This window comes from Aegilops tauschii, chromosome 6, assembly GCF_002575655.3.
Source record: "Aegilops tauschii subsp. strangulata cultivar AL8/78 chromosome 6, Aet v6.0, whole genome shotgun sequence".
NCBI classification, from domain to species: domain Eukaryota; kingdom Viridiplantae; phylum Streptophyta; class Magnoliopsida; order Poales; family Poaceae; genus Aegilops; species Aegilops tauschii.
Window position 1 is genome coordinate 331,390,522 of NC_053040.3, and position 19,771 is coordinate 331,410,292.

Consider the following 19,771-nt stretch of genomic DNA (forward strand, 5'->3'; position numbering starts at 1 on the left):
ATACATAGACAAACAGAGTGTCACTAGTATGCCTCTACTTGACTAGCTCGTTGATCAAAGATGGTTATGTTTCCTAGCCATAGACATGAGTTGTCATTTGATTAACGGGATCACATCATTAGGAGAATGATGTGATTGACTTGACCCATTCCGTTAGCTTATCACTCGATCGTTTAGTATGTTGCTATTACTTTCTTCATGACTTGTACATGTTCCTATGACTATGAGATTATGAAACTCCCGTTTACCGGAGGAACACTTTGTGTGCTACCAAACGTCACAACGTAACTGGGTGATTATAAAGGTGCTCTACAGGTGTCTCCGAAGGTACTTGTTGGGTTGGCGTATTTCGAGATTAGGATTTGTCACTCCGATTGTCGGAGAGGTATCTTTGGGCCCACTCGGTAATGCACATCACTATAAGCCTTGCAAGCATTGCAACTAATGAGCTAGTTGCGGGATGATGTATTACGGAACGAGTAAAGAGACTTGCCGGTAACGAGATTGAACTAGGTATTGAGATACCGACGATCGAATCTCGGGCAAGTAACATACCGATGACAAAGGGAACAACATATGTTGTTATGCGGTTTGACCGATAAAGATCTTCGTAGAATATGTGGGAGCCAATATGAGCATCCAGGTTCCGCTATTGGTTATTGACCGGAGACGTGTCTCGGTCATGTCTACATTGTTCTCGAACCCGTAGGGTCCGCACGCTTAAAGTTCGATGACAGTTATATTATGAGTTTTTGTGTTTTGATGTACCGAAGGTAGTTCGGAGTCCCGGATGAGATCGGGGACATGACGAGGAGTCTCGAAATGGCCGAGATGTAAAGATCGATATATTGGACGACTATATTCGGACTTCAGAAAGGTTCCGAGTGATTCGGGTATTTATCGGAGTACCGGAGAGTTACGGGAATTCGCCGGGGAGAAGTATTGGGCCTTATTGGGCCATACGGGAATAGAGGATAGAGGCCAAAAGGAAGGAGGCGCGCACCCCCCCTCTGGTCCGAATTGGACAAGGGGTGCAGCCCCCTTTTCCTTCTCCCACTCCCCCTCTTTCCTTCTCTCCTACTCCAACAAGGAAAGGAGGAGTCCTACTCCCGGTGGGAGTAGGACTCCCCCCTTGGCGCGCCCTCCTCCCCCCTTGCTCCTTTATATACGGGGCAGGGGGGCACCCCATAGACACAACAATTCATCGTTTGATCTTTTAGCCGTGTGCGGTGCCCTCCTCCACCATAGTCCACCTCGATAATATCGTAGCGGTGCTTAGGCGAAGTCCTACGTCGGTAGAACTTCATCATCGTCACCACGCCGTCGTGCTGACGGAACTCTCCCTCAAAGCTCGGCTGGATCGGAGTTCGAGGGACGTCATCGAGCTGAACGTGTGCTGAACTCGGAGGTGCCGTGCGTTCGGTACTTGATCGGTCGGATCGTGAAGACGTACGACTACATCAACCGCGTTGTGTTAACGCTTCCGCTTTCGGTCTACGAGGGTACATGGACAACACTCTCCCCTCTCGTTGCTATGCATCACCATGATCTTGCGTGTGCATAGATTTTTTTTTGAAATTACTACGTTCCCCAACATCATCATCTTGTGCCTTTGACCTCCATCTCCAAAGCACCATCATGATCTTCATCGTCACCGGCTTGACACCTTGATCTCCATCATAGCGTCGTTGTCGTCTCGCCAACTCTTGCTTCTACAACTATCGCTACCTCATAGTGATAAAGTAAAGCAATTACATGGCGATTGCATTTCATACAATAAAGCGACAACCATAAGGCTCCTACCAGTTGCCGATAACTTTTACAAAAACATGATCATCTCATACAATAAATTATATCACATCATGTCTTGACCATATCACATCACAACATGCCCTACAAAAACAAGTTAGACGTCCTCTACTCTGTTGTTGCAAGTTTTACGTGGCTGCTATGGGCTTCTAGCAAGAACCATTTTTACGTACGCATCAAAACCACAACGATTTTTCGTCAAGTGTGATGTTTTAACCTTCAACAAGGACCGGGCGTAGTCAAATTTGATTCAAGTAAAGTTGGAGAAACAGACACCCGCCAGCCACCTGTGTGCAAAAGCACGTCGGTAGAACCGGTCTCATGAACGTTGTCATGTAATGTTGGTCCGGGCCGCTTCATCCAACAATACCGCCGAATCAAAATAAGACGTTGGTGGTAAGCAGTATGACTATTATCGCCCACAACTCTTTGTGTTCTGCTCGTTCATATCATCTACGCATAGACCTGGCTCTGATACCACTGTTGGGGAACGTAGCATGCAATTTAAAAAAAATCCCACGCTCACGCAAGATCTATCTAGGAGATGCATAGCAATGAGAGGGGAGAGTGTGTCCACGTACCCTCGTAGACCGAAAGCGGAAGCGTTAGGTTAACGCGGTTGATGTAGTCGAACGTCTTCATGATCCAATCGATCTAGTACCGAACGTATGGCACCTCCGAGTTCAGCACACGTTCAGCTCGATGACGTCCCTCGAACTCTTGATCAAGCAGAGGGTCGAGGGAGAGTTCCGTCAGCATGACGGTGTGGTGATGGTGATGGTGATGTGATCCGCGCAGGGCTTCTCCTAAGCACTACGACGCTATGACCGGAGGAGTTAACTATGGAGGGGGGCACCGCACACGGCTAAGAGAACAATTGATGTGCTATGGGGTGCCCCTGCCCCCGTATATAAAGGAGGGGAGGAGGAGGTGGTTGGCCAGGAGGGGCGCGCCATGGGGGGAGTCCTACTAGGACTCCACTCCTAGTAGGATTCGCCCCCCTCTTTTCCTTTCTCACCGGAGGGGAAAAGGAAGGAGAGGGAGAGGGAGAGAGAAAGGGGGGCGCCGCCCCCTCCCCTAGTCCAATTCGGACTGCCATGGAGGGGGCGCGGCCAGCCCTTGCGGCCCTCCTCTCTCTCCACTAAGGCCCATGCATGCCCAATACTTCCCCGGGGGGTTCAAGTGACCCCTCGGTACTCCGGTAAAATACCCGAACCACTCGAAACCATTCCAATGTCCGAATACTACCTTTCAATATATGAATCTTTACCTCTCGACCATTTCGAGACTCCTCGTCATGTCCGTGATCTCATCCGGGACTCCAAACAAACTTCGGTCACACAAACACATAACTCATAATACAAATCGTCATCGAATGTTAAGCGTGCGGACCCTACGGGTTTGAGAACTATGTAAACATGACCGAGACACATCTCCGGTCAATAACCAATAGCGGAACCTGGATTCTCATATTGGTTCCTACATATTCTACGAAGATCTTTATTGGTCAAACCACAATAACAACATACGTTATTCCCTTTGTCATCAGTATGTTACTTGCCCGAGATTCGATCGTCAGTATCATCATACCTAGTTCAATCTCGTTACCAGCAAGTCTCTTTACTCGTTCCGTAATGCATCATCCCACAACTAACTCATTAGTCACATTGCTTGCAAGGCTTATAGTGATGTGCATTACCGAGAGGGCCCAGAGATACCTCTCCGATACTCGGAGTGACAAATCCTAATCTCGATCTATGCCAACCCAACAAACACCTTCGGAGAGACCTGTAGAGCATCTTTATAATCACCCAGTTATGTTGTGGCGTTTGATAGCACATAAGGTGTTCCTTCGGTATCCGGGAGTTGCATAATCTCATAGTCAGAGGAATATGTATAAGTCATGAAGAAAGCAATAGCAATAAAACTTAACGATCATTATGCTAAGTTAACGGATGGGTCTTGTCCATCACATTATTTTCTAATGATGTGATCCCGTTCATCAAATGACAACACATGTCTATGGCCAGGAAACTTAACCATCTTTGATTAACGAGCTAGTCAAGTAGAGGCATACTAGGGACACTCTGTTTTGTCTATGTATTCACACATGTACTAAGTTTCCGGTTAATACAATTCTAGAATGAATAATAAACATTTATCATGATATAAGGAAATATAAATAACAACTTTATTATTGCCTCTAGGGCATATTTCCTTTAGGTTTCAAAGAAAGAAGTGGGAGGGGGGAAGGAGAAGCGAGAAGGGGTGGCGGCCAAGATGACGAAGAGGTTCAAGGGCATCTTGGCGAATAAGGATGAGGCATGCGTGAAGCGCTATGACGTGAGGGAGCAAAAGAAGGCGAAGAGGTTCAACATCTTGATGACGACGACCGACAAGAAGATCAACCTCGAAGAGAAGAAGACCAAGTTCGAAGAGAGGAAGGTTGAGTTTGTGTATGCTTTGGAGGATACAAAAATGTTGACCATGAGGATAGACGAGTTGGATCCTGATGCGGCAATGATAATGTGCGTCCATGTTAGGATGTTGATGCGCTTGGTGGATCAGATGAAGGTGGCTGAGAAGGAGGCGGCTGGTGAGGAAGAGCTAGCAATAGACTGAATGAGGAGTGATGGTGTCGCTATGACTACGTCGGTATTTCCCCCAAGATGAGAGGATGATGTAGCACAACAACGGTAGGTATCTCCCTTAGTTATGAAACCAAGGTATCGAACTAGTAGGAGAACCAAGCAATCACAACGTAAGCAGCACCTGCACACAAATAACAACACCTCGCAACCCGACGTGTTAAAGGGGTTGTCAATCCCTTTCGGGGTACGGCGCCTCAAGATAGGCAAACGGATGGGAGAAAATTGTATTGGATTGAAATAATAGATCACAAATGAAATAAAGTGCAGCAAGATATTTTTGTATTTTTTTGGTTTAATAGATCTGAATAAAAACGCAAAGGAAAAGTAGATCGCAAAGCAAATATATGATAAAGAAGACTCGGGGGACGTAGGTTTCACTAGTGGCTTCTCTCGAGAAAAATAGCAAACGATGGGTAAACAAATTACTGTTGGGCAATTGATAGAACTTCAAATAATCATGACGATATCCAGGCAATGATCATTACATAGGCATCACGTCCAAGATTAGACCGACTCCTGCCTGCATCTACTACTATTACTCCACACATCGACCGCTATCCAGCATGCATCTAGTGTATTAAGTTCATGGAAAAATGGAGTAATGCAATAAGAACGATGACATGATGTAGACAAGATCCGTTTATCCATATGGTGGTAGATATAGATCTCGTCTTTTTATCCTTAGTAGCAACGATACATACGTGTCGGTTCCCTTTTGTCACTGGGATCAAGCACCGTAAGATCGAACCCACTACCGGGCACCTCTTCCCATTGCAAGATAAATAGATCAAGTTGGCCAAACAAAACCCAAATATCGGAGAAGAAATACGAGGATATAAGAGATCATGCATATAAGAGATCAAAGAAACTCAAATAACTTTCATGGATATAAAAAGATATAACTGATCATAAACTCGAAGTTCATCAGATCCCAACAAGCACACCGCAAAAAGGACTTACATCATATGGATCTCCAAGAGACCATTGTATTGAGAATCAAAAGAGAGAGAGGAAGCCATCTAGCTACTAACTACAGACCCGAAGGTCTACAAAGAACTACTCACGCACCATCGGAGAGGCACCAATGGAAGTGGTGAACCCCTCCGTGATGGTGTCTAGATTGGATCTGGTGGTTCTGGACTCTGCGGCGGCTGGATGAATATTTCGTCCACTCCCCTAGGGTTCTGGGATTTTTGGGGTATTTATAGAGCAAAGAGGCGGTCCGGGGGCACCTGAGGTGGGCACAACCCACCAGGGCGCGCCAGGGCCTCCTGGCGCGCCCTGGTGGGTTGTGCCCCCCTCGGAGCACCCCCCCAGGTGCAACCAGGGCCCATTGCCTTCCTTCTGGCCCATAAAAAATCATCGTGGAGTTTTGTGGCATTTGGACTCCGTTTGATATTGATTTCCTGCGATGTAAAAAACATGGAAAAAACAGCCACTGGCACTTGGCACTATGTCAATAGGTTAGTACCAAAAATAATATAAAATGGCTATAAAATGATTATAAAACATCTAAGATTGATAATAAAACAGCATGGAACAATCAAAAATTATAGATACGTTGGAGACGTATCAAGGAGGTTCAGACAACCGATCTGGGAGGGCTGGCGAGGTTATCTCCCTTCGGGTAGGCCTAGGGCGACATAAAACCCAACAAAGGCCCAAGCCCGTATTCTTTATGGCCCAAGACAATGCTCAACAAGGGGTTTTATTAGTCGGTGTGAGCACCCGTAAGAAGAATTCTGCCAGTTGGTCAAACATCAGTCGGTTCAATAAAAAATGTGAGTCACCATCAACCGGAATATACAAAAGGTCAATAGCCATGCATATTAATAGAGGTGTTACATAAGCGTAGCACTATGCATTAAGGCTTGGCATTACTAATCATCATTATTATTGATAATGGGCATTCATTTCCTTCGGTAGTGGAGGCAGATTACTACTCATTAACACACATGTAATGTATCTAGTTGGTGGCCCAAGGATATAGCATACTCTATACCATTGCCACCGCTCAGAAGCTCGATTCTTCCAAATCCCTCCACTCAAACTCAACCAAATTTTGAGGATTGAAAGAGGATGATCCGATCAACATTTCCACCAAACAAATTCATGTTCCCCACTCTTGTTCATCACTAACACTTATTACTCTTCGAGTTTTGGACTTCTAGTGGTAGGAGTCAAGGCCCACAAGCTTCCTTGCTTGTCGTGTGCTCCGAGAAGTTGGTAAAGGTTCAGTGGTCAGCTTCAAGATCAATCCTGAGTGATTTGAGACTCGTCTGTTGGGGTGACTCAAAGGAAGATTAGAATGAGCCACTTGGTGGCGCTTTGGAGCTTTGGCTCCGACATCTCTCCAACAAAGATTAGCACTCCCTAAAGAGTGTGACTTCGGGATACATCATCGTCTCCGACTCAGTTATGGTATATCCTTTAACATTCCTTTACTTGCCTTATATGCTTGTGGCTTGTGAATTATCTTGGCTTGCCTACCATATAGGTTTTTTCTCATCGTAGATTGCATACCTAAAGAACTTACTTTTATCCGCAGTTGACCTTTAAATTAGAAGTTAAGCTAAATATTAGGCTCCTAGTCAACCCCCCCCCCTCTCTAGTCCACCTCACAACCCTTTCATGGGTGCCTCGTCAACTGCCAGCGCGTTTTTTTTGTCCAGCCTTCCTCAGTGGGTTGGGCATTATAAACCTCCAATGCTCTGGTACTGATCTCCAAGCCCATGGGTTGCGGCTTCAACGGACCAACCCATAATGGCTTACGCACCTTCCATGCGATCATGAGATCCATGCCATCTTCTGTACTTTCACCCACTGCTATTTGGCGGATGGCAAGTCATGCCTTTGCTCAGCCGACCACTAGATTGAGGGAAAGTCCATCTCGGAGATTGCTCCCCTCATCCTTGCCCTTGTCCGGATGAATCTCGAACAACCCGGGAGGGATTACACCCTCCTGGGTGTAGGACATCCAGGTGCACTTAGCTCTGAGGCGATGGTTCAGTACACCGAGTTGTGGCGCCTACTTAACACACTACACTCTCTGTCTCCCCGGGTAAGATGGAATGGTGTTGGAGATCCTCTAGGCAACTCTCTGACTAGTCTATGTTGCGACGCGTTATTCCTTGGTTCTACTTTGGCACTGCATTGACGGCTTACCTAGAAGACATGGGCCCCGCTACATATCAAGGTCTTCATCTGACCCGTCCCAATGGATGAACTTGAGGAGGATCGGAGCCCGAAAGACTGACTCAAAGAAGAAGCTCCGCCATCCCGTCCAAACGCTGACCCTGCGAGGACTAAAACCCTACCTATCTACTAGCCGGATTCGAGGCACCAGAAATCCCCTCCCCGCCACCGGCCGCCGGAGCGGCAGGCAGAGGGGAGGCGAACCCACGGACTCGCTGATGAAGATCAAGGGGAAGAAGGCTTTCCCTAGTCGCCTTGTGAAAGGGGAAAAAGCTAGTTCTCTAATGTGAAACATTGCTATTTCAATAGCGGAAAAGGGGATATGAGGGAGTATTACAGAGCATTTTAGATTATAATTCAAAATTTAGGACAAGTTATCACTCATCTTTTTCGAGAAAACTTATGATGTTTTCATCTTCAATCATGAGAGTAAAACGAACACCAGAAATAATAAAAAATTCATCCAAATCCATAGACCACCTAGCGACGACTATAAGCACTTAAGCGAGCCGAAGGCGCGCAGCCATCATCGCCTCTCCCTCGCCAGAGCCGGGAAAACCTTGCTGTAGTAGACAGTCGAAAGTCGTCATGCTAAGGTCACATAGGACCAGTGCACCAAAACAGCAACCACCGCCGATGAAGAGTACGTAGATCAGAAGGATCAAACCTGAAGACACGCGAACGTAGACGAACGACGAACAGATCCGAGCAAATCCACCAAAGAAAGAACCGCCGAAGATACACCTCCACACATCCACCGACGATGCTAGACGCATCATCGGGACAGGGGCTAGACAATAAGAACCCTATTCCATCTTTAGGGAGCCGTCACCGTCTCGTCTTCCTAAGCGGAACATAAATCCTAACAAAAATTGAAGAAACATCTAAAAATGGAGCCCTTCCGCCGGCAAGGGTCGGGACCACCGTGCCCCCATGGCCCAAGGCCACCGGAGATGAGACAGACCGGCTCCGACGGGAGGCGGAGGAACACTAGGCTTTTTTGGAGCCGAGGCGGTTATGTAAGATCCAAATTATTTTCATTTGAAGTAAACCTTGGTAAATATATGCCTTTTTCAAATAATTAACAATAACTACAAGTATTAAGTAATATTTTAAGTTTATAATTTAAAACATTAGATACAATTATCACTCAGTTTAACATTCAATTGAGGGAAGATATGACCTTTTCAAGTCATTTTTTTTTGCGGGGAGACCTTTTCAAGTCATTAACAACATCTAGAAGTAAGTCGCAATATTTATATTGCAATCTAAATTTGTTAGGAACAAATATCACTCCGTTTGAAATAGCATTTATTAGAATGCCTGAAAAAGAAAGTACTCGCATTTAGAATAATCTGTAAATTTATTTGGTGATGTGGTGTTCTTGGGCCTTGGCAGTTGGCACACATGTGCCTAACAGGTTGCGTTGTCCCGTGTTAAACGAGAAATTATCTTCTTAACATATGTATTAATGAATATTAATGAGTAAAATATTGTGTAGTAAATGGAGTAAAAATTATTGTGTGAGTCTTCCCTCCTCGCCATTATGGCCTGAGGTTCGCCGAGGCGAGTTGTTTGCGTCGTTGTAGTTGTGGCGTGTGTTCTGTATACGGAAGGCGTTGTATCAACTGTTTGGCTCTTCTTCTATGCTATTGATGCACCTCTCGTGTGTATCTTTGAAAAAAAAAACTCCTCCGGATTCTATTCAATATTCCCCGTCCATCAAAATCCACCTTTGCTGATAACCACGGCTGTCGCATTCGAGAAATGGAAGCATCCGTTCGTGCGAGTCACATTTTTCTTTAAATATAAAACGCTGTAATCTGAATGGCGTCGGGTCGAGATATATCATCCTATCCTCAGAAGGAATCAATAATCATCGGAGTCGATCAGTACTCGATGGTTAATGCCCTTATTATTATCTTAATAAGGCGGCAATTGGGAGGTGTTTGGTTCAGAAGTCTTAGGACTTTTTCTAGTCCCAGGGAATAATCAAAAAAGACTCTCTAGTAGAGTCTTTTTCTAGTCCCTGTAGAAAAAGTCCCTCCCGTTTGGTTCCTAGTGACTTTTTAGGGACTTTTTCTAGTCTCTGGAACTAAAAAGTCCCTGAACCAAACACCCCCTGAATTACTCCATTACTGATAATAATGAGGTGGTGTTTGGTTCTTTAGTCCTAAGACTTTTTCTAGTCCCAACTAAAAAGTCCGTAGTCCTTAAAAAGTCCCTCCCTGTTTGTTTCCAGAGATTAAAAAGTCCCTAGTCCCTTTCTAGAGGTTATTAAATGACCATGTTACCCCTAGTATATAGAAAAATAACAATCAAACAACACCATGGGGTGGCGGGCCAATGGGTGCATGGAGGGGCATTGTTGGAAAAGTCCCAAAAAGACTCTTCTTAAGAGTTTTCTTCATTTAGTCCCAAATGCCTAGTTTAGTCCCTAAAAAGTCCCTCCCGTTTGATAAAAAAGTCTCTAAAAGGGAGTTTTTTTAGTCCTGCACAAAAAATTTCTAGAAACAAACACCCCCTGACACGACAGCGCGCTCTCGCCATTAATCAGCGAGCTGCCTTGTTCTCTCCCTATATATAGCCCACCCCCGGGAGCTATGCGACGATGCAGCAGCGAGAGCTAGCGCAGTAGAAACAAGAGCAGCAGCAATGGCCGCGCCTTCCGCCGTCGGCTGCTTCCTCGGCCTCGCCTTCCTGCTCTGCGGCGCCGCCCGTGGCGCGCCGCAGCTCGACGCGGAGGCCGCGCGGCAGCAGGCGGCGGACCGCGTGGGGCGGCTGCCGGGGCAGCCGGCCGTGAAGTTCGCGCAGTACGCCGGGTACGTGACCGTGAACGAGGCGCACGGCCGCGCGCTCTTCTACTGGTTCTTCGAGGCCACCGCCGGCGCCGCCAAGAAGCCGCTCGTGCTCTGGCTCAACGGCGGTACGTACTACGTAACCACCAGTCCACCACCATTAATAGGTTCTTGCAATGGCCGGCTCATCGTGCGTGTTTAATACTAGCTGCAAGTAGATGGGAAATCGGGGTATGGATGGGGATAGGGTCGGTTGGGCCGCTTGAATTCTGTCGCCACTGATAATTGATTGAGGCGGACGTTTCTTCTTCCTTCCAGATGAACACATTGATTTTAGTGAGCGAAGAATCTTCAAAAGTTTAAGTAAGGAAGTGGTTAGTTGGGCTGCGTTGTCCTGCAGACGAGAACATGCTCTGAATATCAATCGACGGTACATGTACGATCTGCGTTGTCCCATTTAATAGCGACATTTTAAGTTTTTGAAAGGCTTTAAAAAAATGAAAGGCGAGACATTTTAAGTGATCAGGGTGGTTGTTTAATACTCCAAATTAGACAGTAGAAGCTACTACAAATTAACCTCAATTTTTTGACAAAAGGTTATTTTTTCAACATAATTAATCTGAAATGCACTCGCATGCTTAATTTCATCGATCGAGTCGCTTTTCACTGTCAAAGGTTTGACCAACTTTGACAAACCACATATCTGCAAAGCACTGATGATGAAGTGGACTGTACTGAGCTATTTTTTTGTAAGCTGCTGTGTAATGTTATTTAGCTGGAGAAACGTTAGGGCTCTATTTCATAAATAATGCTACAATCTGACTAACTCTATAGTACCAAAATGAATGTCCTAACTTACCACATGGTTGGACGTATCCTTTCTGTTTGCCAGGACGCAAATTTCAAACCCTTTTGTGTAGGTCATGCATGCGGAAGCCGTATAATTATGGCAAACAACAAAATATTTGAAATTAGGTGATTTAGCCCAACGAGTTTAATTACCATACGCTATACGTCCAAGTGCCAAAGATGGTTATAGTAATGTTTTGGGGGAAACATGGTCATACTTCCTAAACTATGGTCGTTGACACCTGCATGATATGAATAGACACATGAAAATGATTGGTAGTGATAGGTTTTCATTATTCCTGAAATCGTCATTTTGCCCTACTGTGAAATATACATCTATGATTAGCTATACTCCGTACTACCCCCACAAAAAAGATATACTCCGGACTACCCCCACAAAAAAGCTATACTCCGTACTAAACTATGTACATAAACCTACTTTCCGGAGCAAAGTTTTTTTATATAAAAAAATAGAGAGTTGTATTAATTAAGTAGAGAACATTGTTTGTACAATCACGCAAGGCCATGTTCAACACCCAGGTTAGCACTGTACCATGCATAACCTCACCATGCAAGTCTCTACGTCCAAATTGAGCAAGACTATGAGCTAAACTATTTCCCTTCTATCTACTTTACAAACTTTAACTTCTCTGTTCCCTTGTTTGATGGTTTGAAATTTCTTCCCAGTCCCTCTAATTCCGATCTACGTATCAAAGTTTGAAGCTTAGTTGATACTACTTCATATAGATTAGGTCGTGATTATCTACATTTTTTTGTTGAATTTTCTTTGTACATACATGGTTAGTTATATACCAAACTATTTACATAAGACGGCCTTGCCTGATCTATTTTGAAAATTTTAGTTGATATAATCTTAGTTTAAAACTGCGACACTTATTATGGATCGGAGGAAGTTCTTCATTCTCGATAGAACGGACATACTCGCTCCGTCCCATAGTAACATCTTATTTTTTACATATTGACTGTAATAATATTTTTATATTATGGACGGAGGGAGAGTAGAAATTAAGTGAGGCGCCCCACATTTCATTTCCTTTTCGATCCGAACCTAGCCAATTCTACGGTCAAGCTGCAGTGGAGAACAGGCCGACGATGGCCACACGCTGTCCGGCCGGGCCGATCGAAGTTGCTGTCCACAAGAGCAATGTGTTGCTGTCATGCACGCTCCTAGGCTCCTACTACTATGCGCTGCCAGTGCGTGACCGGCGGTTGTGCATGACAGGGCCATACGGCACAGTAGCCAGCTGCTGGTCCCGTATGCACGTACGTTGGACAAGGACGGCCCGGGGCGGCACGCTAGCTACAGTCCTGGCCTGGTCAACACGGACGGCAGCTTATCTCCTGCAGCAAATTGAGGGGGATCCATGCAGCCAATGGACGGTATCTTGTGGGGCACTTCATGCAAGTTATTCTCGTGGGGGCTAGATAAACCGGGAATTTCTGTACCGAAAACACGCTTTAAGTTTCAAAAATACGAAAGAAATCATGCATCTAGAGAATGGTGGCAAATTATATACTCCATGTGCGTATAAATTTTGTAAGTTCTTGAAACTTACCCGTATGTAACGAATTTCTTGGAGGAAAAAAATCTATAGATGAGCATTTCTCGGGCTCGATTGACCACATCCTAAGCAAAGTGCCAGAGAGGTCTACCGGTATTAATTCGTTTGCTCGCATACGTCGGGCAGCTGTTCTTCGGGCTAGTAGTATTTCACTTTTGCAGGTAGCTTGTGCTTGTGGAGAATGACTCCCGCGGACAATGGATGCCAGAAATATACAGTAGCTACTAGCTAGGTATGGATAAGACGTCAGATTTTGGTTAGAAGTTTAATTAAAGGTTCAAAGAAGATCGAGCTCCGTTGAGCGCTGGTTTCATCTGTGTTTGTTCGGCCGCCGGCCGGGCACTTATTGCCAGCCATTCCATTGTTTCGTCCTTGTCCGCACTTATAGGAAGCCCACGATTCACTTTTGCAACCCGTAGCTTTCAGAATATAAACTTTAACAACCGTGCACGCACATATGACGAACGATCGCTATGGGCTTGGGTACGGGCGTGATGTTTGAGTGTGTTTGATTGATACGATCCAGCTGCTTTAATTGGCTAACGCACGCGCGCCCCGGGCCAGCCGGCCATCCCGATACAGTAGAGCGATATGTGCATATATACCACGCATCATCAAGTTGTAGCAAAGCATCTCATCCATCATCCATGCATGTGGATCTACTAGGATAGAAAGGTTGCCAGCCCCTTTTGTTTTCAAATGTATGGAGCCGTACCACACGTAGCCGTCAAGCTCGATGGGATCGTGGACGATCTAGCTAGCTAAAGGGCATACAGTGCACCGCCAAGAGAAATCGGAAGAAGACGGTTGGCGCGCGCGCTTGGACGAGCGCGAGCAGGGGACCATGCAATGCATGCGCGCGTGAGGCGAGTGCAGCGTGCACCCGCGCCACACCGTCTGCGCGCGCCACCGCAACGCGCAACTTGCACGAATGCGCCCATGGAATCGAGGCGGGCAAAGATCTGAACAAGGGCAGGCGACGAGCAGGGCAGCATACTGTACGTATGCGTAGCGCTGTGCCGCACCGGTCGACCGATCCATCACATGCTCGAACGGACAAAACGGCGGGGAGCAGAAAGAGGGTGTCAGGAATGGAGTAAAGTCTGTTTTAAACCTTAAACTCGTAGGCCTCGTCGAAATCGAACCCCGACGTCCGAATCCCTGAAATCGATACCCCGACCTCTATAATCCCGGTCAATATCAACCCTTGACCTGTTTGACGCATCTGGAAATAATCCATCCCGCCCGGGATCACACACTACTTTCACTGACATCCCCGCCCCACGTCATATCCATCTTCTATCCCAATCCCCTCCCCCCCTCTCTCTCTCTCCTGAAACCAGAGCCTGCGGCTGTACCGCTGGAATCTATGAAGGTCCGCATGTAGGGCGCCCGCGGTTCTGGCGGTTTTCTTAGTCTTCATGGCTCGCGCGGGGGCATCCATGGAGGTTCGCTCCATGCAGAGCACGACGTGGCCGGCGGCAGCTCTTGTGGCGAGACGTGACAGGTGAGAGGAAGAACCGGAGCTGCGAGGGGGCGGCCTGCGATGGCGCGCATGACGTGGAGGTGGTCGGTGCGTGCCGACGCGGTGGAAAATGTCTGCACGTCGGAGATGAGGGAGAGCGGGGCGGCGCGAGCCGCTGGGCCGACGCGGCGGACCCGCTGCCGGCGACCTCTGTCATGGCGATGGCCAGCAGGAGGTGCGCGACGCTGCGCTGTACGGCTACACTGGCCTGCTCGGCTTCGTGCTCCAGGTCCTCGGCTATCAGTCTATCACAACTGTGTGGTGCGGCGATTTACAAGCGCGTGCTCAAACTGCGCGTTGATTGTGAGCAACGGATGCTCGAAGCTGGTTCCGCCGTACGAGACGGTGACCGTGATGGCGCATGACACCGTGGGTGAACACGCACAATACCAAGACGCCGAATCGTCGCCGACTACTCTCCGGCGAACACTAGCTATGATGCTAAGCTGACTCAAACGATGCGGTGGGTTAGGCAGCGTACTTTCACTTCACATAGAAGTTGGCTTTGAAGCAGGCAAGCAAGTGGATGGTTTTTTCAACATCTAGCTCACGACCTCACGTACATAGCAACTTGCTACACACCGCCGCTAGCCTTGATCGAGCTGTACTGGCGAAACTTGGCGATGCACACGCTGTGGACATGTTGAGCCACACGTGCAGCAAAGGCCGGTGGCACAACACACGCTGGACCTGCGCGCACACCTGGCCGGCACGCGGTTCTGGCATGAGCATCGTCGCTAGCTCGACTAAAATTCAGCACGCGACGAGCTAAACTAAAGACGTGAAACCACAAGAACGCGTTGCCGTGGTGAACATCGTCGCACGGGCATGGGAGACTTTGGGGCATGCATGCCGTGGTGACCATCGTCGCTCGGGCAGCTCCAGGCAACAGTAGCAGAAGAAGATGGATATTAGGGCCGCTGAGTCAGGGAGAGATCCTAGTAATCCCGGCCGGGATAGACTTTTGTCAGTGCCACAAACAGCTCTAGGACAGCTCTAGGGTGGATGCAAGGTTGATATTGACCGGGATCCCAGCGGTCAGGGTATCAATTTCAGGGATTAAGACGTGAGGGTTCGATTCCGACGAGCTGTATGAATTTAGGGTTTAAAACAGACTTCACTCGCAGGAATGCGAAACATCTTGCCGCCGGTCCATACCTAGCTGGCTAGCTAGCTAGCTGGGCGGGCGGAGTAAATTGCACGAAACCACCACTTTGAAGGCTAGATTTGCGAAAAACACTATAATACATTTTTTTACAGAAAACATCACGTCTACGGTAATCTATTTGCAAAAAACACTGATCGGCGGATTTGGCTCCGTTGAGTGTGTTTATGACAGATGGGGCCGTCAGTCAGGCTGACGTGGCACCGCTTAACAGCTCGCATGTAACGGTGACGTTTGGGGCGTTATCCTCTTGTGTGGAGCCTTGTGGGGTGCACCTGTCATTGAATAGAAAAGAAAAAAATCTGGTCGTTCTCGCCTTATCTTCACCAGCTCGCCGCCGCCCATCCTGCCCCGATGGTCTACGACGCTTGCCTGGAGTCCCACGCTCGACGCGCGCCCGACACCACCACACGCCGTATTGCGCAACCCCACCGATCTGGCAAGGGGAGGGAGCAGCTCGCCGGCCGCCAGCGTTGTCGCTTCGTCCCGAACCAGAGCCGCCGTGGTGCTCGAGCAGGGAGTCGCCGCCTCCTCCGTCAGCCACGGCGAGCACCAGTGCTGCAGCTCCTACGTGGATGGTGGCTCAAGCGCGGAGGCAGAGGCACCAGCTGGAGTGGGACGCGGAGCGTGGATCCGAGGTGCGGAAGGCGATGGCGGCTCAGTTCTTGCCGAATCCGGCTGAGGGCAAGCTAATGGCGGTTCCATCCTAACCTCATGCTGCTGCTGCTCGGGCAGAGGAGGAGTCACGGCTGCAACACCTCCCCTCGGTTTGCGATGGGATTAACCAAGGGGATGAGCTCGACAACCAGATCCGCGGGGAGGAGCTCAACAACCGCGGGGAAAGAGGAGGCCACGACCAGGGAAAGAGGAGGCCATCCGCGGGGAGGAGCTCGGCGACCAGATCCTGTCTCAGAGATGGGGACGAACGTCGACGGCGAAGTCGTCGTGTAGGAGCAGGGCACGGTGGCTGCAAGAAGAATGAGGGAGAGATAGAGATCAGAGAAGGGAGAAACAGGGGAGAAACAGAGGAGAAGATGGGAGGAGAGGGGCGACGCGTGGCTAGCCTGGTGATTTTCCGACGGTGAGGCGCAGGTCGCCGGCAACGAGGAGGCCCGGGCCTTCTCGGGGATGGGCGGCGCTCAGTCAAAGGGAGGAGGAGGCGTGGAGCAAACAAAGAACATATATTTATTCTTTTTTCTTTCAATGACAGGAGGGACCCACGGGGCTCCACACAAGAGGATAACGTCCCAAACGTCACCGTTACATGCGAGCTGTTAAGCGGTGCCACGTCAGCCTGACTGACGGCCCTATCTGTCATAGAGACATTTAACGGAGCCAAATCCGCCGATTAGTGTTTTTTGCAAATAGATTACCGTAGATGTGGTGTTTTCTGCAAAAAAAATGTATTGTAGTGTTTTTCGCAAATTTAGCCTTTAAAGTGATGGTTTCGTGCAATTTACTCGGGCGGGCGCTGTGACAAACGGCGGCTCGCGTCCTGGCGCGCACGCCTGATCTACGTACTCGGATGTAGTAGTACATGATGCAGAGATGTAGGAGGAATATCTTGGTCACGAGCGAGTGACAGAGTGCTCTTGTCTGTTGGATCGCAGGGCCGGGCTGCTCGTCCATCGGGTATGGAGAGGCAGAGGAGCTCGGGCCCTTCTTGGTCCAGAAGGGCAAGCCGGAGCTGAAATGGAACCCTCACTCGTGGAACAAAGGCACGTTCACGTACCACCCTTTTTTTCCCATGATAACAAAAAATATATAGAAAAATGGCAAATTCTACTCTGTGGATATTTATGTTCTACTATATGGTGACGAAAAATGCAGAGGCTAACCTAATGTTCTTGGAGTCCCCGGTGGGCGTCGGCTTCTCCTACACCAACACCAGCTCCGACCTGGGCAAGCTTGGTGACAAGATCACCGGTACATAACAATCCTCCCAAGTTCCTTCCAGGGCAAACAAAATCCTGAATTTCTGACTGGGTTATATACCATGCCCGCAGCCGCCGACGCCTACGTCTTCCTGCTCAACTGGTTCAAGCGGTTCCCGCAGTACAAACACCACGAGTTCTACATCGCCGGGGAGAGCTACGCTGGTACGTGACAACATTTCAACGTCTGAGCTTCTGCAATTCGGTCAGCGCACGCAACTGAAACTTGAGAGAGACTGATGGGGGTGGCGTTCTTGTCAGGGCATTACGTTCCACAGCTGTCGGAGAAGATCTTCGATGGCAACAAGCACGGGCCCAAGGAGAACCGCATCAACTTCAAAGGCCTCATGGTAGCCAATTGACCACAACATCGTCGTAGTGTCCTTCTTAATTACAGCTCGCTAGCTGCTTAATTAATCATGGCGATCGACGGCGGCGATGATGCAGATAGGGAATGCTCTGATGGACGACGAGACGGACCAGGCGGGCATGGTCCAGTACGCGTGGGACCACGCCGTGATCTCCGACCGGGTGTACGCCGACGTCAAGGCCCACTGCGACTTCGCCATGGCCAACACCACCGCCGCGTGCGACCAGGCGCTGGAAGAGTACTTCGCCGTCTACCGCCTCATCGACATGTACAGCCTCTACACGCCCGTCTGCACCGACGGCTCCTCCTCCTCGCCGCTCGCCAAGAGGGTCGGCGTCCACGGCGCCGCCCCCAAGATCTTCTCCAAATATGTACTCTTCGATCGTCACCGTCCACACCCCTCAAGTCAAAACGCATCAGCATCTGCCTGCGGTTCGATCATTTGATTGTTTGTCTCCTGTGTGCATTGCAGCATGGGTGGTACATGAGGCCTGCCGGCTACGATCCCTGCACGACCCAATACTCCGAGGTCTACTTCAACCGGCCGGATGTCCAGGCGGCGCTGCACGCGAACGTGACCAAGATCGGCTACAACTGGACGCATTGCAGCGACGTGATCGGCAAGTGGAACGACGCCGTCCCCTCCACCCTCCCCATCATCCGCAAGCTCGTCGCCGGCGGCATCAGGGTCTGGGTTTTCAGGTGAGCCAGCATCTCAATGTGAGCAGGTTCAGTGTTACGAGGGGCAGCTTTGAATTTGAACTGACAATGTCACTGGACGCAACAGCGGCGACACTGATGGGAGGATCCCCGTGACGGCGACGAGGCTGACTCTGAACAAGCTCGGGCTCAAGACCGTCCAGGAGTGGACGCCGTGGTACGACCGCCTGCAGGTGGGTGGGTGGACGATCACCTACGAGGGCCTCACGTTCGTGACGATCCGCGGAGCCGGGCACGAGGTCCCTATGCACACGCCGAGGCAGGCGCTCAGTCTCTTCAGCCACTTTTTGGGTGATACGAAGATGCCTCCGACTGCCTTCTCCTAGAGACGAAACATTCCACGTGACAAGGGTCTTCCTCTTCTTTGTTCTCGGGCAATGTCATAGATGTAATTCGATTGGAACAATCGTCAATAAACATGTCATAGCGCTGATTGGTTTCGGGGATCGCAGCATACTGGCCAATCTTGGATCCCAACACACTCAAAATCTCCAACGTTGACCCCCAAATGTTCTTGTGCAACAATCCGTGGATCCTCGGACACGGATGCGGGAGCCAGCCATCCAACGTTATCCGCATAAAATTGAAACATGATTTGAACAAAACGGACAAAATTCATGGAAACCGGCTGGATTTCATATAAACCGGATCAAGTTCATTACATTTCAAACATATTTTAACTAAACCTGACTCTAAACCTAATCTGAATGATTGACGGCGTTCGCCAGGGTGTGAGCTCCGTGAAATGAAGCTCCAGCTTCGCCTTTGCAGTCTCCAACTCTGCCTCCGCAGCCTGAGCAGCTAATCGGCCGATGATGAACATGCCGCCAAACTTAGCTTCAGCGAGAGGGAAGGAGCGGTGGCCTTCTTGGGACCCGAGCGGCGGCGGCCTACCATGCACTACTCTTCCTCGCTGCCAGCGGCACCCGCGGACGTGCCGACTTCGTGGTATGGCGGCAGGGCGCAACCGATGATGTCCTCCTCGTCGTCGCTCTTGCCGAACACCTCATCCGTCGCCTCGTCTATCTCTTTGTAGGTGGCCCGTAAATCCGCACGATACTAGATGTACCGCCAACGGTCACGGTAGATTTCACGGGCGGTGAAGTAGGAGTCGACCAACGCCTCCTACACGGCTACATCCATGTCCGACACTATGGTCGTGCCGACGGGGA

At 48.9% G+C, this 19,771-nt stretch overlaps 1 protein-coding gene across 1 annotated transcript; it reads left to right on the forward strand.

Annotated features, from left to right (window-relative positions):
• The first annotated feature begins 10,103 nt into the window (after positions 1-10,103).
• On the forward strand, positions 10,104-19,040 carry LOC109746315 (serine carboxypeptidase-like 34). Its single transcript, XM_020305434.4, has 8 exons — positions 10,104-10,581; positions 17,186-17,293; positions 17,406-17,501; positions 17,582-17,674; positions 17,771-17,859; positions 17,957-18,250; positions 18,352-18,581; positions 18,667-19,040. Exons 1-8 carry the CDS (start codon positions 10,311-10,313, stop codon positions 18,923-18,925), a joined length of 1,440 nt encoding a protein of 479 aa, XP_020161023.2. The 5' UTR covers positions 10,104-10,310; the 3' UTR covers positions 18,926-19,040.
• The last annotated feature ends 731 nt before the right edge of the window (positions 19,041-19,771 follow it).